The 25,108-nt window shown below is 39.0% G+C and overlaps 1 protein-coding gene across 1 annotated transcript; it reads left to right on the top strand.

The window, feature by feature from the left end:
* Positions 1–1,265: 1,265 nt before the first annotated feature.
* On the top strand, positions 1,266–20,800 carry ccdc88b (coiled-coil domain containing 88B). Its single transcript, XM_056257286.1, has 29 exons — positions 1,266–1,546; positions 2,158–2,306; positions 2,476–2,584; positions 3,978–4,047; positions 4,147–4,205; positions 4,351–4,434; positions 4,524–4,664; positions 4,783–4,925; positions 5,707–5,788; positions 5,902–6,060; positions 6,974–7,120; positions 7,310–7,487; positions 8,404–8,519; positions 8,609–8,698; positions 8,814–9,422; positions 9,825–10,004; positions 11,157–11,497; positions 11,909–12,035; positions 12,404–12,802; positions 12,987–13,148; positions 13,418–13,695; positions 14,730–14,873; positions 16,220–16,406; positions 17,692–17,837; positions 17,981–18,094; positions 18,192–18,343; positions 19,257–19,553; positions 19,647–19,712; positions 20,365–20,800. The coding sequence occupies exons 1-29, from the start codon at positions 1,487–1,489 to the stop codon at positions 20,415–20,417; spliced, it is 4,842 nt and encodes a 1,613-aa protein (XP_056113261.1). The 5' UTR covers positions 1,266–1,486; the 3' UTR covers positions 20,418–20,800.
* Positions 20,801–25,108: the final 4,308 nt, after the last annotated feature.

Here is a 25,108-nt window from a genome sequence, read left to right as displayed (position 1 = left end):
TTTCTCCCATGACAATTATATATAAAGTGAAGATGTCTGAAGAAGAGTTAAAGAAGAAAATTCCAAGGAAATGAAGGCAATGAAATAGTACATTTCATCACATGAGGTCTGTAGATGTTTTGCTGCTTCATGCTTTGCTTAAATAGACAAAAGAGAGCTGAAATTGCAGAAGATGTATGCGTCAAATAAAGAGTTTTTAACTGATCTGTGAAGTCACATGGTCATTGTGTCTCATGAGCTTGTGCTAATTTTTGTTTTTCTGTTTTGTGTTGAAATGTGTTTTTCAGTTTGGACACTTCTTCCTTCACACTAGCCTTATCTTAACTTCTCTTGTGAAATGGTGTAGTGTTAAATCAATTTCCTCTTCTTCTGCCTATGCAGATAGAGAGCGAGAGAGAGAGAGAGAGAGAGAGAGAGAGAGATTGATATGAATAGGATTAAGCTGACTGAATGCGGCAGGCCATATTGTTAGGTGCCCTGTTCTGACACCTGAAATCTCTTTATCCCATGATGATGGTTAATACTATGACTGCTGCCAAAGCACTCACATACAAAAAAAAAAAAAAAATAACACTAGGCCAACACAAGAAATGCAACTGTGTCATGGATCTAGTTATTTATTAGAAGCAATTAATTTTGCACTAGTAATCACATTAGGTTCAAGTAATGCCGTTTCAGTGGATTGTCATTGCAGGAAAAAAGTCACATATATAAAACAAAAACACGTCTAAAGTCAAAGTGCCACTAAAGACATTTATAATGTCACAAAAGACCCGATGATCTGATAGCGCATTACACCCTTCCACCACTAGAAAGCAGCAAAAACTCAATTTTGCTCTTCTGTCACTCCCAATCTCGAAAAAAAATCTCACTCAAGTCACCTTGCAAAGCATGCATTGCTGTATTTGCATGTAGTTTGTTCTAATTATTTTAAGTGCGTTATATCGACTTACACTGACATGAATAGATTTTATTTCATGTGTTGCCCACACTCCTAGGTTGTGTCTCAAAGAAAGCATAATGAACAGCCTTTTTAGATAGCAGTTGGGGGCAACAAAGGGCGTACTGCATTTTTTGACATCAGAGACTCGTTCATGGAGAGTGGCTGCGAATAGATTCTCAAAGTGCATCACAAAAATGCAGTCTAGATAGGCAGCCTACTAGGTTTTGAGAAACATCCTTCAGTTGTGGTTTTGCTGTGTTCTATGTGGAAACGCGCGTCACGGGCGTCATGCTGACACGAGGACGCGCAGAGGGGAACAGACCCAATGCAATGCAACTCTAGATTCCGGTGTGGTTTGAAGTGTGACTAATGAGGGAAGGGACAGGCACAAAAAGCAAAGATGTTAACAGTTAAACAGATCTATCTTGACAGTCTATTGTCAAGAGAATTACGGTAACCATGAAGGTACTCTTCAAAGTCTGTTATTTAAATAATCCATTGTGTTTTATGGAATAAAACTGATCAGGTACGGTACAAAAGAAGATGGACGTAAACATTACGGAAATGTTAGAAGAATTTATGGGAAGTGCACTTGTTACATGGGTAGGTGGTACGCAAAAACAATTAAAGTTCTTTGATAGTCTTCATTTTGTTCGGTAAAATGTTTTGTAAACTTTTCAAACCAGTTCAGAAATTATAAATTATATAAACTATAAATGATGTTCAGAAATCAGTTAATGTTTTTTTTTTTTTTTTGGTAAATCTAATCATTAACAAATAAACAATGATCAACACTGTTTCCAGCTGAAAATTTAATATTACACAGTTAACCGTGTTTTGCAATATTAGGCTATAGTTGGTTTCTGGTCCAAGTTGAGATAGACCATCTTGGACTAGCAACAAACTGGCTACTAGCTGGCCACAACTAGCCTATATCTGTCTATTTTTTGCAGCTAATGACCAGCTTGGATCAGCTAAACACAAGCTAACATGTTAAAAAACACAGCTTTCAACAGCGAGAGACATCTTAAAATATCTTTATAATTTAGAAGTCATAATGAAACGTTGAATTTACATAAGATTCTGACAGGCACAGGAAAAACCAAGCATTCACAACAGAGAACAAAGATCATTTATACTCAGATCCTACTCAGTTTTTATTCACACCTTGAAGTCCTTGATATGAACAGGGCATTGTTTTCATTGTCTGTAAGGTGCATCTATTTGAGGGTATTGTCGATGAGGAGGAGACTGGATCACTCTATCAGGAATACATGGAAGTAAACTTCAACTCCCAGAATGCAGTGAGGCAGTACCTGAAGCTTACCAATGGAGTCTACCTCAATGAGGTCATGAGGATCATGTAAGAAAGACTCAAAAGTGTAAAAATTTAAATAATTTAATCTATTCTGTTTTTAATAATGTAGTTTGATAAAAAAAAGCGGATTAACAGTTCATTGATGATGGCCTAGTTTCAACAGTGACTCAGCTAATGGCAACGTTTTTGTTGTTTGTTTGGTTTCTTTAATCAGTGATCCTAATCCAAAGGTAGAGCAAATCTACCACAATGTGGGTGATGACAAGATTCTCAGAGTGCAGAACTTTTCCATCCTCAATCGACACCTGAGATCATACTATCAGGTACTGAATTAAGGCATCAATCAATTTACTATGTGAAAACATGAGAAAAGTCTTTACAAGGACATTCCACAAATACATTATATTGCTTGATTAACTGCAAAATCAACTAGAATCAAAATGCTGCCAGCACCTGATGGTAAAGTTCAGGTAAATAGCATACGAATGGCTCACTAAACAGCATGCACTGCGCCTGTTGCTGTGGAACAAGTTAGCCATGTTTTTTTTTTGGTTTCTGTGGTTTCACTTCTTGTTTCAAATGTCCTAGCTGTGGACATGTTTTTTGCACTCTTTTTTTTTTTTACTGTAAATTATGATTTAGCTTATAATGCATTGACCTGCATTATCTGGATTTTTGACACTACTCTTTTAAAAGTTTAATTGAAGTGTGCTTTCCAACTCCACAGTAGTTGGTTTATCTATGAGAAAACTAGCATATTTAATTAGACAACAAGTATATATCTTTAAACGCCGTTTTCTCAAAAAGAGTTTTTCCTCCTACATTGAGCCAGAAAAACTCTTTTTCAGAAAACGGCGTTTAAAGACACTGTATTGAAATCTACAGATGCAAATAGATAAAGTGCTCTAAAAGATACAGTTAAAGGTGTATTTTGGATGTTTTCTGTCCACTAGTCTGAAAAAACACTTTATGAAAAGCCAAAAAGCCCAAAATCTGAAAATTGACAGATGCATGAAAAAACACTGTTTTTGCCTGTAGGGCCCCTAAATACCCACATGTGTATTTTTAATTGCACTTTATTTTACAGTCCTGTTCCCTAATGAACATACTGTGTACTTATTATAGTAATTACAATAACTGGGTAATAACTAGGTACTAAACCTGAACTACACTGCAAGTACATGTTCTGTAAAATAAAGTGAAACCGTATTTTAAACTTATGTGCGTGATATAAGAACATTTACAGAGGATGTAGCATTTTACGGTTTTAGCTAAATTATCCTACATACACTTACAAAAAAAGTACCATGGTAATTGCATGGTTTTGAATTTTGTTACAGTGTTCTTTAAAGTACCTTGTTATAATTTGTAAATACCACTGTATATGAATTTAGTAATCATTCAGTGCCATCCTATAAATCACTGTACCATGGTATTGCCACAGTACTTTTTGTAAGGGTGAGTAATTTTTAAAGGCATTAGAAAATTACCTACTGTAATAACAGGATCATTACTCATACTAAATGAGATGTCAGTTGCCGCAGATTAAATAAGCCTATTTTACACAATCTTGTTTGTTTCCTTTTGGCCATGACTGCATATGAATAACTTTCTTCTGTGCGCCAATGTGTGTCATACTTAAACCTCTTACTTGTGCATTGTCTGGGATGACAGTAAAGCACCAAGAGGTTTTAATGGTTGTCGTTTCTCTTTCAGGAGAATCTACAGCAGCTGGTGCTGATGCCGCTACCAAATGTTGCTGTTTTAGGTAGAGATCCCCTGACAGGTGTGGTTTTGTTTATTACATAAACATAAATGAGCCAAAAAGTACACATTTTTAAGTAAATATCCTTAGTTGGTGTCATGTCGGATTCCCTGTCAATAGAGGGCGCTGTTGCAGAGCTCAGAAGACTGCTACTGTTATTGCTGGGTTGTGCAGTACAGGTAACGAAGCACTGTAAACACATTTAATATCTTTAATGGAGAGTTTCAGCACTGTTAAATTGATTAGAGTATAATGTTGGAAAAACATATTGATGTTTACAGTGTGTAATTAATTGCTCTGTTCCTATGACTCATTTTCACCCAGTGTGAAAGGAAAGAAACGTTTATTCAGCAAATTCAGTGCTTGGACATTGATACACAAGCAGAGATTGCACTTTGCATACAAGAGGTCAGTGAATTTTGAACATATGATAACCTGAGCATAATCTCAAACTAAAGCGTGTAGTGTCACTAACCCTGTGATCCATCATGTTCCAGGTGACCCAGGACCCGAGCGCAGTGCTTCCTTTGGAGTTTGGAGACATGTGTGGGCTGAATGGAGCCGAGCTGCAGACTCTCTTCTGCTCCATGGCCAAACAGATCCAGAACCTGCTAAGCCAACGAGACACACACTTAGAGGTGAGAGAAGAACTTATGTTGGCATTTTCTTATGCTAGTAGGTGAGGCTAGATTTGAAGTAGTGTTCAGAAAGGGTGTTCTTTAGCTTTGGATGTCTCTGTTATCTCTTGATATTTAGAGGATAGCAGAACTTATTCAGGAACGGGAATCATCTACAGCCCATATAACCACGTCGAGTGGGTTTGGTGATGGACCGCCCGAGGGAGTGGCTGTGCAGCTAGCAGAGGGCAAAGCTAAACTTCGCCGACTCAAACAGGAACTGTGAGTTGTTTTGCTAACGCATATGTGATGTTTAATACGTGGATTGACAATATACACTGCCGTTAAAAAAATTGGGGTCAGTAAGGACAAATTTTTTTTATGCAGATGCAGCAAGAGCACATTAAATTGATCAAAAGTGACATTAAAGACTTGTATAATGTTACAAAACTTCGATATATATATTATATTATATAAAAAAATTATAATTAATGCAGTTAAAAATAAATGTATCACTGTTTCCACAAAAATATTAAGCAGCACTTTTTTCAACATTAATAATAAGTAATTCCAAATCAGCATATTAGAATGATTTCTGAAGGATCATGTGACACTGAAGACTGGAGTAATGATGCTGAAAATTTCAGTTTCTTCATCACAGGAATTATATTTCAATTTGTAATAATATTTCACAATATTACTGTTTTTACTGTATTTTTGATCAAATAATTGCAGCCTTGGTGAGCATAAGACACTTCTTTCAAAAACATTTGAACGTTATTTTCATATGTACTTTAATTTTATTCAATTCAAGTCCCTTTTATTATTATAATTATTAAAAGTTATGTGTGTGATTTGAGTTGAAATATCAATAGATACATCTTCTTTTTTTTTTACTTCCCAACATAATTACATTGGTTTGAGAATTTCAGGCGGGATTTCTACTTCTCTAACCAATGAAAAACTGTCATTATTTTTACAATTTAGTTTGGTTACACTAGTCTAGTGGCACAGAAATTACGCTTCACCTTTAAAGATATTTACAAATCAAAATGCTTTACAGGGAGGACACAGGTGATCAACTACTAGATTACAAGCAAGAAATGCAAACTATGGAGGAAGAAATAAAGAAACTACAGAAGGAAGTGAGCATAATACACTGATAATAAACACTGTATAATGAACATTAAAACTTGTGTATGGACACTGGATAGATCCTCATTTCACTGACATACCATCCTATGTTTGGTTGGCTCAGAACCGATCGTTGCAGGTGGAAGTGCGTGTGAGCCGGGGTGTGAAAGATGAGTTGGACTGTCTGCGTGAGCGTGCAGCCAGAGTAGAGCAACTGCAGGCGGAGCTGAAAAACAGCACACATCGGCTCCGCAGCATGGAGCTGTACCGCACACAGTTGAAGGTAGAGGAGGAGATATACATCAGGCTGAAACATCATGCTTTGGAATGAAGAAGTGGAGCGCTATAATCTAGTATTATTTGTGCTACTTATGACATGTATTCTGGCAAATGATCAGTTTAATGAAATGAAAGTTGTAGAAAAGCAAACCTAAAGGTACATTAAATTGAATGAAGTTACGTTTAAATTAATAGTTCAACCAAAAATGAAATTTATGTCATTTACTCACTCTTCATGTCGTTCTAAATGGATAAGACTTTCTTTCTTCTGTTAAACACAAAAGGAATTCTGCATATTTAAAAATACATTAGGTTGAAAGAGCAAATACAATACAGTTTAAAATACCATGCATGTATTTACATGGTATTCCAAGATACTTAAATATTGAAATACTATTACAATTTTAAATGTTTCTAATAAATTATATTAAAAAAATATATTAACGTAGTGTAATGGCAGTTACTCCAGTCTTCAGTGTCACATGATTCTTCAGAAATCATTCTAATATGCTGAGTTGATGCTCAAGAAACATTTATTATTATCAATGTTGAAAACAGTTGTGCCTAATGAAACACTTGACTAATATTTTTGTGGAAACTGTGATCATTTGTTTTCCCCTTGATATATCTTACTAACAGCAAACTTTGGGAATTCAGATTAACCAAGTGGAGAGCTTTAATCTGGAAATAACATTAGCTTAGTTATTGGATAATTAGTTATAACATGCATACAGGCAAATAATCAACTTTGTGGAAAAGTTGTGATCAGTCATAAAACATAATCATAAATAAATAGGCAGACAAGACAGTCCCTGGTCAGCAGAGTGAACATTCTGCAAAAATATCACAGAAGAAAATAAGTCAGACGGGTTTAGAGCAGCATGAAGATTGGTAAAACATTTTCTGTGGCCCTACAGGAGCAGCAGCAGTACTGCGCCTCGCTGCAAGAGAACAAGGCTCTTCTGGATGAGCAGCTGGCTGACGCTCGGGCGCGCTGCACTGCTCTGCGGGAACTGGAGAAGGAAAATCTTCTTCTCAGGCAGAAGCTTGTGGATATGGAGGGTGTATGAATGACTTTATGGACTTATAGAGCTTTATTGCCATGAACTCATTTTGATTGATTATGTTGAGCTAGAAGAAAACTTCTAAAACTTACTTTGAAATGTATGAAGTTAAATGAAAGAATTGCATTCTTCTAAAATGTATGATGTACATCCATTATGCTATATGGGTATATAATTGGATTTGTGTAGGAGCGGGATGTTGAGAGACAGAGGGTAGACGAGCTGTTGGAGATGAATATGAGTCTGCAGGTGGATCTCACGCATCAAGTTCATTCTGTGGGTGTCAGTCAAAGAGAGACTCATCAGCAATTCCTCCATTCAGACCTAGAGTCCGACGAGGATGTTCAAGAAATAATGCCTGAGATTGGTAGGTTTAATTATGCATGATTTGATATTACGACTCAACTGTCACAGCTAGATGATTGATTTCTTGATTTCATGTGTATGTATATCAATCATATATATGTAAATCAAGCTGTCATGTTTAGAAATAGACATTTATGAATAGATTTACATCCCATCCTATCACGCCGTTCCAAACCTGTATGTTGTTCTTTTGTCTGTAAAGCACAAAAGGAAAAGATTAGCATTGTTCTGGATGCTCTTTTCCATATAATGAACATGAATGGGGAACAGACAGTGCTGAGCTCCAAAAATGATGACAAATAACACTTTCATGTTGATTTTTTATCTTTTTTTGAAGCTTGACAGTGTTCATCCATTTCCAATGTGTGGAAAAGAAAAGTGTAAACATCTTGCGTTATTTCTTATGAGTTGGCGATAGAAATTTCATTTTAGAGTTGAGGGATAGTTCTTAAAGGGAGGAATAATTCTTAATAAGACACGTTATTAAATGGATATTTCTCCCAAAAATAAAAATTCTGTCATCATTTACTCACCCTCACATTGTTCCAAACCCATAAGCCTTTGGTTAATCTTAAAAGCACAAAATAAAAGCCTAAATTAAATCTGTTCATCATATAAAGCGATTGTATCTCTTCACAAGACTTAAAGGATTAAACCACTCAATTGATATGGATTCATTCTATGATGCCTTTATGACCTTTTTGGATCTTCTATGTATTGGCTACCTGGACTTTCAATGGAGTGACAGAAACCTTCTTTCATTAAAAATGTCTTAATTTGTATTTTGAATATTAACCAAAGTCTTATGGGTTTGGAACAACGTGAGGGTGAGTAAATTATGACAGAATTTTTTATTTTTGGGTGATCTATCCCTTTAATAACGTGTCTACATGTCTGTCTCTCTTACTGTCATTTAGATCTGAAGCCTCTAAGTGAGGAGGTAAATGAGGCTTCCTCACTGAGGCTTCTGGGAGCTGAAAACGAGAACGCTGAATTGAAGAGACGGCTAGAGCTTCTGCAGGCTGAACAAGAGGTCAGTGGGTCTTTCGGCAGTTTTATCCTCTGGCAACAAACTGATTCGTGTCAATTCTCAGGTTTCCCATGTTCCCATCTCTCATGTAGGCTCAGCAGGCCAACTCACCTGAGATGACTGAAGAGCTCCAAAGACACATGGACCAACTCTCACAAAAGCTTGAAAACACCCTCAAGGAGGTGAGGCCCTTTAGATGGATTTAAAGACATTTATTCCAAGAATTTTGTCTACTGTCATTTTGTCCTCATCTCAACTCTATGAATCAGGCTCTGTCATTTCTCTTTCAACTGTTAGCTGGAGTGTCTAAAGAATGAAAATAGCAGCTTGAAGATAAATCTCGAAGAGCTGAGGACAAACCAGAAAGACCTAGAGGAAGAGAGAACAGCCTCGGAGGGAAAAGATGGAAAAAAGACAATAATCCGAAGAGGGGAATGCGAGGGAAATGACACCAGAAGAGAGAAACATGATGGAAAAGAAGGCGTAATAAAACCCCAGAGAGAAGATGGAGAGGGGGGAGAGGGGGGCAACCTAATCCTCAGCGAGAGAAAAAAGAAGGTTATAGATGAAATGAACAGCAAAGAGAGAGGAGAGGCAGAGGGTGAGAAAGAAATTGAAAGGAAGAAAGACATCACAGAAGAGACATCTCAGACATTCAGCACTGAAGCCCAGAAGACAGAAGAAGATAAATTCTCCCAAGACACTCTTGCCCTGCATAACCAGCTTCAGCAGGCCCTGGAAGAGGCTGACAGACAAACCACTTTGGCCCAGGATTTGCGCTCCAAACTGGCAGAGCAGACTAAGAAGGTCTTGGAGGCAGATCATAAGCTGGTTTTCCTGGAGGCTGAGAACCAGCGGTTGAAGAAGGCAGCAGAGAGCCTTATGGGGGCTAGGAAACAGATAGAGGTAATGAACCATCAAGTTGACAGTGACACACACACACACAAAAACGAATTACTACATCACTGCACAAGTTAACAATCCACTCCTTCACAATCCACTCAAAGTAAGACTCACCAAGTATAAACACAACTCCCTGCCACTAGCAATTAAGAAAGACATACAATATGGTAACTAGACCCGTGTAAAACAAAGACTATTTCTCACAATAATTACTTTTTCCACTTTTAGCCATTGTTTCATATGGCATAATGATCTGGCATTGTAATTCTAAAAGATGCCGGCTTGATTTCCTCAAGGACCGATCCATGAATCATCACCATTGTGCCGTTAGCAACGGCATTTCGCTTTGATTTGCTATGGATAAAAGCGTCTGCTAAATAACCACCTAATGTGTTTATTTGTCAGGTGCTACAGGGTGAATCTATGCAGCAGGAGGAGGAGCTGATGAGTCTGCGCAGTCAGGTGGAGTTTCAGAAGATGGAAGCTGCAGTGATTGCTCAGTTAGAGGGAGAGAGAGCAGCCTTGGAGAGGGAGAGAGAGACTCTCAGAGGCACCATAGACTCACTCAGGGCTGCAGTACGCAAGGTGAGGCAGGTTATTTGTTCAGCCTTTTGCTGTACTACAAAATATGGATTACATGACTGGGGTAACATTGAGATTAATGGTGCCTACATTAAAATTATGCTGTAACAATGAGTGGATATCAAAAAACACAATGGGCAGAGCATCAGTGTGGGTAACAGTAATGAGATGTCAATAGTTGTTGGTAATTGGTCTTTAAAGTGGTAGTTCACAAAAAAAAGGAAAGTTCTGTCATCATTTACTCACCCTTATGTTGTCCAGACTCCAAACCTACTTGCTTTCTTCTGTGGAAAGCAAAAGAAGATACCGGGACATACAATTAAAGTAAATAAGAACTAAGGCTGTCAATCTCCAAAAAGGACATAAAGAACCATAAAAGTAGTTCATATGAATATAGTAGTCCATATATGCTGCATTATATGGATTTGTGTGAGAAACAAACCAAACTATATGCTTCTCACAAATTTTCATCTCATAATTCTCTTATTTTGTATGTTTAATGTCAGTAATGCCATAGATTTATATAGATTTGAGAGCTGCTCTGAAAGGGGAGATTTTCTAAATCCATATACAATGCTATCATATAGCTTCAGAAGATTTTTAATTTAGCATACAAGTCATGTAGATTACATTTATGTCAGTAAGATTTTTGTTTTGAAAAAAATTCATACTTTTATTCAGGAAGTATACAGTAAATGTAAATTGTTACAAAAAAATTCAAATAAATGCTGTTCTTTTAAACTTTATATTCATCAAGGAATACAGTTTTTTTTTTTATCAGGGTTTCCACAAAAACATTAAGCAGCACAATTTTTTTCAACACTGATAATAAAAAGAAATGTCTCTTGAACACCAAATCAGCATATAAGACTGATTTCTGAAGGATCATGTGACAATAAAGCTTTGCCATCCCAGGAATAAATTACAATTTAAAATACATATTAAATGTATGATTTTATTTGCCTTTTGAATGCTTATTCACCATTCACAAAAATCTTCTATTGTACTTCAGGGAACATTAAACAGCATACAAGTTTATAGAGATATGAGCATAAGTAAATTATAACAAAAATACATTTTTGGGTGAACTATTTCATTAAATGGGAAGAAAAGCGAGTGTGTGTTTGTTGACTAAGGGCAATTATTTTCTCATAGGGTGATCAGTTAGAGCTGACCAACCAAAACCTTAAGGCAGACCTTGAAAGATTGGGGCGGACCTTGGAGTCTGCCAGGCGGCATGAAGAAGAGCTACAAGCTGAACTACGAGAATCCGGCGTGGAGGCGGAGTCTTTGACTAGAGGACGGGAAGAAGCTCTGCTTGAAGTCACGCGACTGGAGCAGGAGAAGGAAGCGTGTCAGGCAGAGCTGGACAGTCAACGGCGTGAGCAACGACAAAGAGAAAGAGAGATGGCCAGACTTAGACAACAGCTGGAAAGCACAACATCTGCCCTAGAGCATTGCAACAAGCGAGCCTGCAGTCTAGAGGCACAAAACAGGTACAGATATACGTACATGCAATAGGACCTTTTCATTTAAAGATATACATCACCAAAAAATAAATATGGGTCATTATTTACTCATCCTCATGTTGTTCTAAACCAAATATTGTTTGAACTTTATGCTTTTTTCCATTGTCATGTCATAGTGAACTTGTTTAACAAGCTCCAAAAATGACCAACCCCCCTCCCCACAGTAGTTATGACTTGTGCACTATATTTTAGCACTTCTGACCTAAGCTTAAGTAATCATTCATTGATCATTTTTGCAAAACACAAGGATGAGTATACATTTTCATTTTTGGGTGAACTATTCCTTTCACACCAAACCCTTGACAGAGTCCTTATATCTGATCTTATGAAACAAATAGCATGGCATAAGAACTCACTACATCTGTCATCTGCCCACAGACGCATGTGTCAGGAGCTTTCTCAGCTCAAAGAGACATGCGCACAGTTCGAGGAGCTGCAGAAGGAGAATCTGCAGCTCGGTACACTCAACGCTGAGAGCAAGGCCCAAATTGACTCTCTAACAAAGGTCTGTGCAGTATTCAAAGTGTTTGTATGCGATATCTGAACGATAAAAACAATTAGTATAGCGCCTTGGTAAACCATATTTCTGCAATTATGTTTGCCTGGAGGTCCCATTGAGCTGAGATATTGCAAAATGGGCCGCTTTGAATATTTCCTTTCAACCAAGTAATTGTTTTCAAGTTGCTTTCTTATCTGAAAATCCTCAGTGCAATTAGATTTCCCCTCCTTGGACAACTGTGCTGAAAAAGCATCTTTGTGAGATTAATGAAAGCTCTTATAGCTCAGGTTTTTCTAAAGAGGCACTTGGTTGGTTCTTGATGAAGCTGGCTAGATGCAGCACTTGTCTAACTTTAATATCCCATTCACAACCAGGATCTGGCTAATGAGAGTGCCCAGTCCCAAGAGTTATCCAATCAGGTCACACAGCTTAACCGAACACTTGAAGAGCTGCAGAGCAAGCTTGAAATGGCAGCTACACAACAGCAACAGTCTGCTCCAGAGGTTGCCTTTTCAGCCCCTGACTCGCACGCACAGAGGATCGAGGGTTGTGAATCAAACAGACAGTCTCCACCGCTGGCAGAAGGCCCCCAGGAGCCCACTGTCAGTATTGTAGATAAGGATAACCACAACCAGAACTCAGGGCCCACAGGCTCTATCTATGCAGCACAAGACACTGAAAACGCACTGAACAAACAACCGCACACAACGGCAGAGACTGGCATTGGAAGCCAAGAGGCATTGAGTCAAAGACTGATTAATACGGAGAGGGAGGTGAGATAAAATTCCAAAAGCCTACTGAAATATCATTACGTTTTGGGCCCCATAGGGCCATTTTACGCATCTCTTTATTTAAACTTTATTAACGCTATCCGGGGATTCTGATTACATTTTAAATGAACTGATAATAACTTGCCGGCTCTGTATGCTGAATTCTGTACCTATGGTTGTATCCCAGAATGCAATGTTGCAGCGAGAGCGGGAGGTGTTGCTGTCTCAGCTGACTCAGTCTCAGTCAGCCTGTGCTCAGCTCAGGGAGCAGTTGGACACCCTGCAGCGCCACTCCATCTTGCTGCAAGAGAACTGTGCTAAATTACAGGCCCTCAACACCAAACTACAGGTGAGTGCTTGATTGAGTGTGGGTTGCTGGTCTCAAAATGGACCCTTGACGCTGAAATAAAGGCCGATGGTATTTTAGAAACTGACATCTGTTTAAATCCATATTAGTTTTATAGTGGGCGGACACTCACGGGTTTCAATCATACTATTGACGGATCATAAATGTACAGCACTTTAAATTATACAGGCTTTTAATAAACGTGTTATTTTCACCCGAATGACCGCACTCTCATTATATCTGCCTTATTTCACCCTCTTTCTCTCACTCAGGTGGAACAGGCGTCTCTGAGCTCCGAACATGCGTCTGCGTTGGCACGTTGCAATGAGAGTGAACTGCGGTGTGCGGCTCTGGAGGCCGAATCGAGGGTGTGGCTGAAGGAGAAGGAGGAGTCAGTGATGCGCCTGGAGGCTGTAAGGCGGGATCATGAGAGATTGACAGCTCTGCAACAAAGACAGGAGGCGGAGTTAGAAGAGTTGTTGGTCAAACACAGTCAACTGAAAAGCAGCAGTCGCAGTCTAGAAGCTCAATATAAAGACACTGAGGCCAGGTACAGTGCCTCAGACGTTTAATGTCCTTTAATTTAATTTAATTTAATTTATAATAATAATGATGATTTTTAGCTTGTTCACATAAGAGGCCTAAGATGAAAAATAATATTAATTAAATTTAATTAATTAATTAAAAATAATAATTTAAGATTATTCACACAATCCTGTCAAAATTTGTCTAAAGTCCATCTGTGTCAAATCGAAATATGAATACACATGGCTACAAACCGATAAATATAACATACAACTTCAAAAATTAGTAAAATGATTGAAGTGTAGATTCCCCAAAAAATATGTTAAACAACATAATATACACTGCCCAACCACAAAAAAAAAAAAGAAAAGTCATCTTGCCATTTAAATAGGCAAATGCTTAAGAGTCTATGATTGGATCATTATTGCAGTGATTATTATGTTTCTAGCATGTTATATTTTTGGCAACAGAGTGTGTAGCTTTTTAGTTCTCAAACAACCATGTAGAAATAGACATCATGGCCATATTTCAGGATGACAATGTCAAGATTCATCAGGCTCAAATTGAGAACGAACGGTTGGGAGGGAGCATTTTCACACATGAATTGGCACCAGACCTTACATTCACTGAATGTCTTTGGAATGTGCTGGAGTAGACTTTACAGAGTGTCAATACAAGATCTTGACCAAAAATGTATGCACCTCTTGATTGAAATAACATCACATTTATTTGTGACCGTTTACTTTTTGTTTTTTTTTGACCGGGCAGTGTGTAATTTATTATATATTGTAAAAAAATTATATATTATAGAATTTATATATATATATAAACTTGATGAGAATTTTGTGTGGTTTGGAAATAATAAATTGTATATTTATATAAACATAATTATTATACTATTGGTTTACTGTTATTGTTGTTCCACACGCCTTTATTATCAAATTAAACTGGAACTTAAATTGACATTGGCTAAAAAATACATTCTCTTAATTTATGATTTTTCCAAATTACCTTTCATTTAAAGTTTGTAAAATGTTCTAAAATACCATACTTGTCTAGATATAAGGAGCTGTTGGAGCAAAAAGCACAGTTGGAGGAGGCAGAGGCATCGATACGCATGGAGAGACAGAAAATGGAGAAAGTGACACAAGGGCAGGTGGAGAGCGAGAAGGAGCTGGAGAGATTGAAAATTGACAGTGAAAGGTGAGAGGAAGTCATAATTACAGTGACCACAACACTGGGTTAAAGTAACAGTTGAGCACACATTCATAGAAAAGAGAGAGGAAGTGATGCTAACACCCACCACAAACTGCATTTCACCCAGTGTGGTGATGGTATGCCCCACCAAAAATTTCACCAGAGCATGAGTCATTTCAAAGCCCGGTTTCAAACAGTTGTTGCCATGGTGTGAAAGCCTATGAAAAATATTTGTAAAGCTTGTTGCTTTGGTGAACAGGATGAAAGAAAAAAAAAGTACATAACCCCGGAGGAGACGGTTTGCTTTTATTCAGTATGTATAGTTAGTTGGATAACTCTGTTTAGATTGGGGCTTTGATTACTAGTCTAGATGAGTAGACAGACAGTTGTAGAGACAGACTCACAAAAACATGTCTGGGCTTCAAGGGTTAGTTCACCCAAAAATGAAAATTATGTCATTAATGACTCACCCTCATGTCGTCCCAAGCCCGTTAGACCTCCGTTCATCTTCGGAACACAGTTTAAGATATTTTAGATTTAGTCCGAGAGCTTTCTGTCCCTCCATTGAAAATGTATGTACGGTATACTGTCCTTGTCCAGAAAGGAAATAAAGACATCATCAAAGTAGTCCATGTGACATCAGTGGGTTAGTTAGAATTTTTTGAAGCATCGAAAATACAATTTTGGTCCAAAAATAACAAAAACTACGACTTTATTTATGGCCCAGCCATATTTATTTGAACCCAAATACACGGACGCACCAGATACACGTCAGCAGCGTCTTACGTCAGCAGCGTCACTGAATGCGGCTCGACAACAGAACCGGAAGATAATACAATGCTGAATAAAGTCGTAGTTTTTGTTATTTTTGGACCAAAATGTATTTTCGATCCTTCAAAAATTCTAACTAACCCACTGATGTCACATGGACTACTTTGATGATGTCTTTATTTCCTTTCTGGACAAGGACAGTATACCGTACATACATTTTCAATGGAGGGACAGAAAGCTCTCGGACTAAATCTAAAATATCTTAAACTGTGTTCCGAAGATGAACGGAGGTCTTACGGGCTTGGGACGACATGAGGGTGAGTCATTAATGACATAATTTTCATTTTTGGGTGAACTAACCCTTGAAGCCCAGACATGTTTTTGTGAGTCTGTCTCTACAACTGTCTGTCTACTCATCTAGACTAGTAATCAAAGCCCCAATCTAAACAGAGTTATCCAACTAACTATACATACTGAATAAACCCTTTCACCTCAAAATAAAGAGAAATGAAAATTTTGGGTGTAAAATAAGACTTTGACCTTCGTGAGATTCACCTGTTTAATGTATTTATTATGTGTAGATATCAGACCATGCAGAAGGAGTGGGTTCAGGTACAGTCCGAGCTGCTGGCTCAGAGTTCAGTTCTGCGGGCAGAGTTGAGTACGGCTCAGCTTGAACGGACTAGGCTGGAGGGAAAACTCAACACTCTTAAAGAGCAGAACCAAAAGCTGGATCTCAATAACGTCCGTCTCAGCAGCCAGAACCAGGTCTGAGCACAATGCACATTATGCCAATTCTTAGTGGAATTTATATACAGTACCTGTCAAAAGTTTGGAAACATTACAATTTTTTCTTATGTTTTTGAAAGAAGTCTCTTATGCTCACCAAGGCTGCATTTATTTAATCAAAAATACAGTAAAAACAGTAATATTGTGAAATATTATTTATAACAAAAAGAAGTTTTCTATTTGAATATATCTAAATGTAATTTATTCCTGTGTTGGCAAAGCTGAATTTTCAGCATCATTACTCCAGTCTTCAGTGTCACATAATCTTTCAGAAATCATTCTAATATGCTGATTTGAAACTCAGTTATTATCAATGTTGGAAACAGTTGTGTTGTTTAACATTGTTGTGGAAAGGTGATACTTTTTTCAGGATTCTTTAATGAATAGTTTAACGAACAGCATCTATTTGTATTTATTACATTTATTTCTTAAATTTATTAAAGCATGTAATAAATAGAAATCTTTTGTAACATTATAAATGTCTTTACTGTTACTTTTGATCAATTTAATGCATCCTTGATGAATAAAAGTATTAATGTCTTTCTTCTTTCAATCTCACCACAAATGTTTGAATGGTATCGTTGTTTCCACAAAAATGTTAAGCAGCAAAAACAGTTTTCAACATTGATTGATTTTTTAAATAATCAACAGATTTATTTAGCAAGGACACATTACATTTTCAGTAAAGACATTTATAATGTATGATGTCTAGAAAAGATTTCGATTTCAAATACATTTTTAACTATCTATTCATCATATAATCATGCAAAAAATGTATCCCAGATTCCACAAAAATATTAAGCAGCAATTGTTTTCAACACGTATAATAAATAGGAAAGATTAGATTATTTTATAGATAGATTATTTTATAGATTAGAATAGATTTACAACTTTATTGCTCTTAATGTATATTGATAAAATAAATGTAGCCTTGGAGAGAAAAAAAATAATAAATGTGTGTGTGTGTGTGTGTGTGTGTGTGTGTGTGTGTGTGTGTGTGTGTGTTTTTGTGATTTGTACTAAATATTTTCATGCAAAAATGATCATTTAAAAATTAAACAAATAACAACTATAAATTATTTAAAAATGATTGGAGATTAAATTATTATTCATTTTATGTTGTAATTTTTTTTTAATGTTGTTTATATTTTGTGTTCTCAGACTTTTGGATGCAAATTTCATTGTGTCTGAGATTAATCACATAAAAAAAAAAAAAACGAATTTACTGTATACTTTATTGCCCTAATATTTATGTGTGTTATAGCTCCTTACCCAGTTGAAGGCAAACATGGAGGAGGAGAACCGACATCTAGTTGAGCAGAACCAGAATCTGGCTAAAGAAAACAAAGCCCTAATGGAGAGCAGCCTGGAGAGCCGAGACCAGCACCACAACCAGCAGAGAGAGTACCTGTACGAACACACAAACAAAATTTGTAGCTCATATTTGTCCACTACTTCCACGTGCACCACGTAGAGCGTCCAGCAGTGGACCACCTGCATCAGTAAATAACTCATGTTTTTCTCTCCCATCTGTCCATCTCACTCCACCTCAGTGACAAGTTCAACGAGCTGCGCAGGGAGAAGCAGAAGCTGGTGGAGAAGATAATGGATCAGTATCGGGTTCTGGAGCCGGGTCTGCCTGGCATGTATCCACCTAAACAACCAAAGTTAGTCAGGCTTTAACATCTGTCTCTAGCAGACCTGTCACCACAGACGCATTGCTTAACTCATTGTATGCTCTATTTCACTCTCTTGTGGCTTCAGGAAGTCAAACTGGATAGCGGACCGCATGAAGAAGCTGATAAAACCTAAAGGCGGAAGCAAAGAAGGCCGTGCTCAGTTTGTTGCTGCTGGCAGTATCGAGAACCTTGCGGATGCTGTAGACGGTGCCCCCATCTCTCCAGCCCCAGTGCCTGGTGAGACTGCAGAGCTGTATGACCGGTGTAATAACATTAGATATATTGTACAGAGAGTGCCAATAAGTTAAGACTGCAGGGTCCCCTGGACTCTGTAAAACAGAAAAAAAGGTCCCCAAAGCCCATAACAATGAATTATGCTGTTACCCTACCACATTATGCTATTCCCTTGGATCACAAACAGAACAGTAATTCTGTGTTTATGTGAAGGAACAACGGAATGGAATTTGCAGATCAAATGAATATTGCACAGAGTGTATACAGCATTTAGATTCATGGTAATATAATACTAAATAGCTTTACAGTACTTATAAATTATATTTTCTATGTCTATATGGTAGATAATATTTAACATGGCATTAACTCCCTAACCTCCTAACATCAAGATTTTAAGCAAATAAGGGGTATTGCAATTTTTTCAATATTTCAAATTTGCCTTTATTTTAATCATAGTTTTTCTTTGTCATTCTCATAAAGAGAATTTTGACAAATATATAAATGTAACTTTTTTCAGTACAATTTAGCACTTTTCTCTCCAAATTCAAATTATCCAAAATGTATCTGGATGCACTGTATTTTTTTTCTCATTCTTATGTTCATTTTTCTTGATTCTGATTAGGTTCTGATTGCATTTTTTGAATCGCCATATATTATCAACAAATTAAAAGTAGCACAAATATTAATAGTGTATAAATAGTATTTTTATATATATATTTTTTTTAATTATTTTATTTTGTGCATTAAAATATTGAGAATTTGGGGGGATAATATGCTTAATAATTTAGAAAATTGTAAAAAAAAAAAAAAAAAATAAATAAATAAATTGTCAGGTTTGTGAGATTCATCCATAAGAGCAAAAAAAGATCTCATTTTTGTTTTACAAAATAACACTCTTCAATATTTCTCCCCTCAGTTCATGGGGATCCCATCAGTGCTCCAGTCTCCCCGAGTCTACTAAGGAGAGTTGCATCTCAGGCTGAAGATGAGCAACCCAAGGCTAATCTGCGGACCGGTCGGCGCAAGCTGGGCTCCCGGCACGGCTGGGCTCTCGGCAGGGGCAAGGGAGGAATTTCGCAGTCTTTCAGTCCAGGAGATCAGCGCGTACAACCTCGTACCCGCCTGCGCTCTTCCCAAACAGGCGCCACGGCCCTCTGGGAATATGACGGCAGTCCTACACCCAGCCAGGACAGCCCAAGTGAGGAGGGGAGAGGTGAGTAAAGATAATCTATTTGCTGAAGGTTGTAAAATAACATGGATTTGTTTTTATTTTGTGTTGAGAATAATATGTGTATGTGTGTTTTAGTTGATAGTGAGGAGAACATCTCACCTGCACACTCAGATGTCAGCCGTGTATCATCTGGAACTGAAGGTCAGTCTACAGCAGTGGTTTTCTACTAGGGGGTCATAACTGATAACATTCTGATGCAAACAATAGTGAGAATTTTAAATAAATCAATCCATAAATCATATAATTGTATATAGCATAGCAAGATTTATAGGCTTGTCTTTTAAAACAGAGGACAAAACACTTCCCGTATCTTTTGTTTTTGACATCTTATAAAACTTCATGATATTTTGGAACAAAATTAATCTGTCAGCTGGTAGAGGCTTGACAACTAGGTGGATGCCGACATAGTGACATGATCTCCTGATCAAAACTAGGTAAAGTTAAAGGTAAAAAAATACAATACAATACAGACATCAAATATGGGTTCACTTGCAATTAGGATAAACAGATTGTCTCACAAGACTATGAAGTCAATATAAAACCAAGCAGTCTATTCTTTCCTATTCACCCTATGTCATTGTCTTATTAATTGAAAATAATGTTGGGCTTTTTTATCTTGTCAATGAATATATACATTTAACATATACAAAAACATACATTTCAGCTCAAGAATTATGTTTGCTTTTTAATTAGGTATTGTGAATAGCCACTTAATCAGTAAAATAAGAACTTCCTTTTATTTATTGAATATGGCTTGATTTCACTAACAAAATCTTTTCTTTCTATTCTGTAGATTTTCACTCCAGTTTTGACAAGCCACAGGACTCCGACAACAAACAAGCTTAAAGCATTCATATTTTTTTAATACTCATTTAACTATTTTTTTAAACAATTTTACACATAAAACATCTGTAAAGTATAGCAAACGCTTACAATACGTAATGGTTAAACGGCACATTAGTACATTTATTTTGAGAAAACAAATAAATGGATTTAAAGCACATATGTATGATACAGCCATCATATTTATAGGCATGCAACTGCCATGAGTTCACTGAAATATTTATTATACTAAAATATATAGTGGATAAGGTTGCAGTTCCAATATCTCACCGCTATGTGGCACTATAATGCCCAGTGGTTGGGGTGCTATTGCCTTTGTATCTGTATAATTATGAGAGTGTCTTATACAAACTGATGCTAACAAGATATTTATGAGAGCAGATTAATTCATTCTGTCTCGTTGGAAAGAAGCTGACACTTTGGAGACTTTGACATTTAGGAAGGAGGCAGAAGATGATGGGGGTCTTAAAACAACGTGGGTGCGGGCAAAGATTTTTTTTGTGTGACAATCCTTGGCTGGGGTTAATCATAACTCAAAAACGACAAATGGAACGCTAATACAATTCATGAATTATGCAGTTGTCATGGCAACATTAATCAAAATGCGTCAGTCCGCAGACCTTTTTGTCGATGAATTGATGATATACTGAGCACGACGATACACATGAGTTCAGAGACTGTCATCCAGTAGACCACATTTTATGCAATGTCTTAAAGATGCAGCATTCAAAATGTTTAGACCAAGCACTTTAAATCAATTTATTGTCATGAAGATGCCAAAAACACTTATTTTTCCAGCCTTGCAATGGCAAACAAAGAAAAGGAATTTTGAAGTTGTCCGAATTTCGAAAATAGGTGCATAAAACAAAGCAACCAGATTTTTATACGTAACAAATCGTATGCAGCTATTGCGAGATGAGAGGTGTGACCTCCTGACTCCCTGGGGTTTGTTGAAGATACCAAGACTTTGTTGGGATCATCTGAAATGTGGTCACCGGTGATAGCATCTTTCTGAAGCACTCTCATCTAACCCCATTCGTTCCCGCTTTCTCCTTCCATCAACGGCTCCTGTCATGCTCCCTTCCCCTCCCTGCGCGCTCTCCTCCTCTCCCTCACTTGTTTCTCCCCCAGTGTATTAAAGGCTTTGACGCTCTCAGTAAAAAGCTGATTTATTTTGTGGACGTATCGATCGCTCTCTGCATTAAAGATTATAATTCATTACCCCGGCCCTTTTAATACATTAAACATTCAAAATAAAAATAAAATAAAATCGAGGTAGGTGAGAGGAGAGCACTCAGACACTGTCCACTCACACATGCACACACGCTCTCCATTTCAATCACAGATAAACACTTAAACAATTCAGCCACCATGTATGTCTGTATGCATGTATATATATATATATATATATATATTACAATAAAAATTCTGTTGAAATAAATCATAAAACAATTAAAAATAAAGTTTACCCAAAAATTCTGTCATCATTTACTCACCCTAATGTCATTCCAAATCTGTATGAATTTATTTCTTCTGCTAAACACAAAAGAAGATATTTTGAAGAATTTGGGTAACCAAACAGTTGATGGTAGCCATCGACTTCTATAATAAAAATACTATGGAAGTCAATGGGGTCCATCAACTGTTTGGTTACCAGCCATCAACTTGAGATGGAGTAAATGATGTCAGACTTTTTCATTTTTGGGTGAACTATCCCTTTAAATCAGTTTGGGTGGGCAGTGATCAACCACTCAAAACACTGGGTAAATTAATAAATGTAAAAGTAAACTGTTTCAGGCCAAACATAATGGTGGCAGGTTTTGCCAGGTTTTGCATGGGCAAGCTAGCACATTTTTCAAAAATAGTTTCCATAACAATGCACATAAAGCGCATATCATGAAAATAGGGAAGATAGCTGATACACAATACAAGCTAGGCCTCAAAACCAGAGGAAAATGCCAAGGAAACTATGCAAGGCATGCAAAATAATTGCAAATGCATGAAAAGATCCATCAAAGGCAATTCTATAGTGCATTCAGTGTGGGCAGAGCATTGTACAAATACAAGATTTATTACAAAAAAAAGAGGATGGAGATAAAATGGATAATTTTATAATGGGGTGAATAGGCAATCATACATTGCCCACAATTGCTATGCCCACAAATGACCCACTGTTCCATTATAAGCACTCCATCCTCCATCTAGTATTTTTTTATTATTATTATCACAAATGCTGCATTTGGCTAGTACATAGAAACTGACACAATGCTTTTTAATGACGTAAATCAAAACAGTAGCTATGTTCACTTCGTTTTTTGGTTAACTAGTTTTAGTACAAAATTAAGGTCTGGTTCACGTCACCAAGGACTATAATAGTAATAATGATAAAGACAAAGTTCTAAAAATCATTCTAATTATAAAAGAATAGCAGAGTTCACACCACAACTATAAAGATAAAGGCACAAAGAAACAATATCGTTGGAATCACTTTCTCCAGCTGATGAACGAATACATCTCAATGCTGCTTTAAAGAGCACGAGCATTTAAAGTGGCAGACGACAAATTCCAGCATGCGCTTAGAATAAACAGAACGATATGGTCCGCTGGTGTGGACGTTCTCTTACGAGAGGTTCTCTCGTATTGCGTAAGCTAGCTTACGCTGCGGGAAAGATTCATCTTTGCTGAGATATTGAAGCCAAAAATTATTTCATAATTTGTATCCATACACAACGCAGTTCCTCTGCGGCAGACCTAGAGCAGGCTAGCTAGCAGCTCATTGGTTCGCTCAGAGAGAACTGCTTAAGCCTATGGGAGAGCGGGGCTGAACCCGCTTCCAATGAGAGGCGCCCGCGCGCTCATTGCGTCATGGCCCGCCAGAATGGGCGTGGCCATGGTGTATATAACAGTCTCTCCCAGGCTTATATGTTGATTCATTTCATCTTCAGCAAGCTGCACGCTTCTGCTGTCCTGAGAAAAGCCGTCGCCGTCGAGAAGGCATCACTCTAGCGAGCTCCCGGACCCTGAAGAAGCCGGCCGTCTTCGCCACCTTCAGCCGCCCTGCAAGCTAGCGCCATCCGACGACTGTATCCTTCTCTATTATATCTAAAAGAGCCGAGCGTCTTTTTGAAGATGTCTCGTTTTTCCTGCGGCTCTTGCCGCGCTCGTCTCGAGGACGGAGACCGCCATGTCATCTGCGCTCTCTGCCTGGGACTCGAGCACGCAGAACTCGCCCTCGCGGATGGAGGATGCGACTTCTGTGAGAGCCTGCCGTTGTCGTCCCTGCGGGCACGACTTCTGGCAGCAAAATCCGCTCCCGCGCCGCCTTCCTCTTCGCCACGTAAGAAAAAACGCCGCTCCCAGAGGCCGCCGGAGCCCCCAGCGGAACAATGCGGGCCGCCGCCGCCGCCTCCCGCTTCCCGCTCTCCCTCCCCGCCCCTGCCGGACATACAGTTGCCGCCGAGTGGCCGCTCTGTCGCTTCCGATGACGACGCGGAGGAGAAGGACTCCTGTTCACTGCTCGCTTCTGACAGTGAAGAATGGTCATCTCTCGGATCCACGAGAGAATCGGCGGGGATCCGCGCCGGGATAGAGGAGGAACTAATGCGCCTCCTCTCACAGGCCGTCGAACGCCTCGGTCTCGAGCAGTCTCCTCCACCCGAGCAGGCCCCGAACCGGATGGACGGCAGCTTTTTTCATCGGCGCTCGACCCCCGCGTGCAACCGGGCCGCTCCATTCCTGCCTGAACTTCACGCAGAGCTGACGAAGTCCTGGAATGCCCCGCTCTAGGCTAGAAACCGCTCTGATATATCCGCCTCGCTGCGCTCGGTGGACGGAGCCGCCGAGAAAGGCTACTCAGCCATGCCGCCCGTCGAGGACTTGGTCGCCGCACACCTCTGCCCGCCCTCTGCTAGATGGCGCTCTTCCCCCGCGCTTCCTTCGAAAGCTTGCAGAGCGACCTCGAGCTTTCATGCTCGCACCTACGCCGCCGCCGGTCAGGCCGCCGCAGTGCTACATTCGATGTCTGTCCTCCAAGTATTACAGAGCAATATTCTCCGTGAGTGGGCCGAAGGCGGTAGAAACCCCTCCCCCGCTGTCACGGATCTGAGAAGTGCTACGGACCTCGCCCTTCGCGCCACTAAAGCCGCCGCACAAGCTCTGGGGAGATGCATGGCCAGCCTTTGTGTTGCCGAGAGACACTGATGGCTCACGCTCGCCGACATGGGAGATTCTGAGCGCGCCGCGTTTCTTAACGCGCCCCTCTCCCCGACGGGCCTTTTTGGATCTGCTGTCACGGGAATCATCGATCGCTTTTCTGAGGTCCAGAAAGCTACTCAGGCGATGAATTTGTTTCTGCCCCGCCGCGCTAGCTCTTCCGCGGGCCGCTCTCGCGAGCCTCCTGCCAGAGCTCCACCACAGCGCCCCCCTCCGCAGACTCAAACAGCCCAGCGCAGACAGGGCGGCCGCCCTCGCTCTCGCTCTGACAGCCGCCGCAGACCGCCGCCCCCACGAGGCCCGCGACCTAAGATCACGCTGAAGCCTGATCATCAGAAGTCTGCCTAGCAAAGTCAAGAAAACGACGGTGCTCTCCCGCTGCGGCCGGACCGCCGTCAAAGCTTCGCCCTCTGTCAGTCCCCGTTATTTCGCCGACTGCTGTAGTGTTGACCGCCACAAACAAGCCGGTGTCCCAGCCTGCT

The sequence above is a fragment of the Rhinichthys klamathensis genome, unplaced genomic scaffold (assembly GCF_029890125.1).
Source record: "Rhinichthys klamathensis goyatoka isolate OS25496 unplaced genomic scaffold, OSU_Roscu_1.1 h1tg000136l_1, whole genome shotgun sequence".
NCBI classification, from domain to species: domain Eukaryota; kingdom Metazoa; phylum Chordata; class Actinopteri; order Cypriniformes; family Leuciscidae; genus Rhinichthys; species Rhinichthys klamathensis.
The sequence above is the reverse complement of the archived record's forward strand: the minus strand, read 5'-3'. Positions and strand labels throughout refer to the sequence as shown.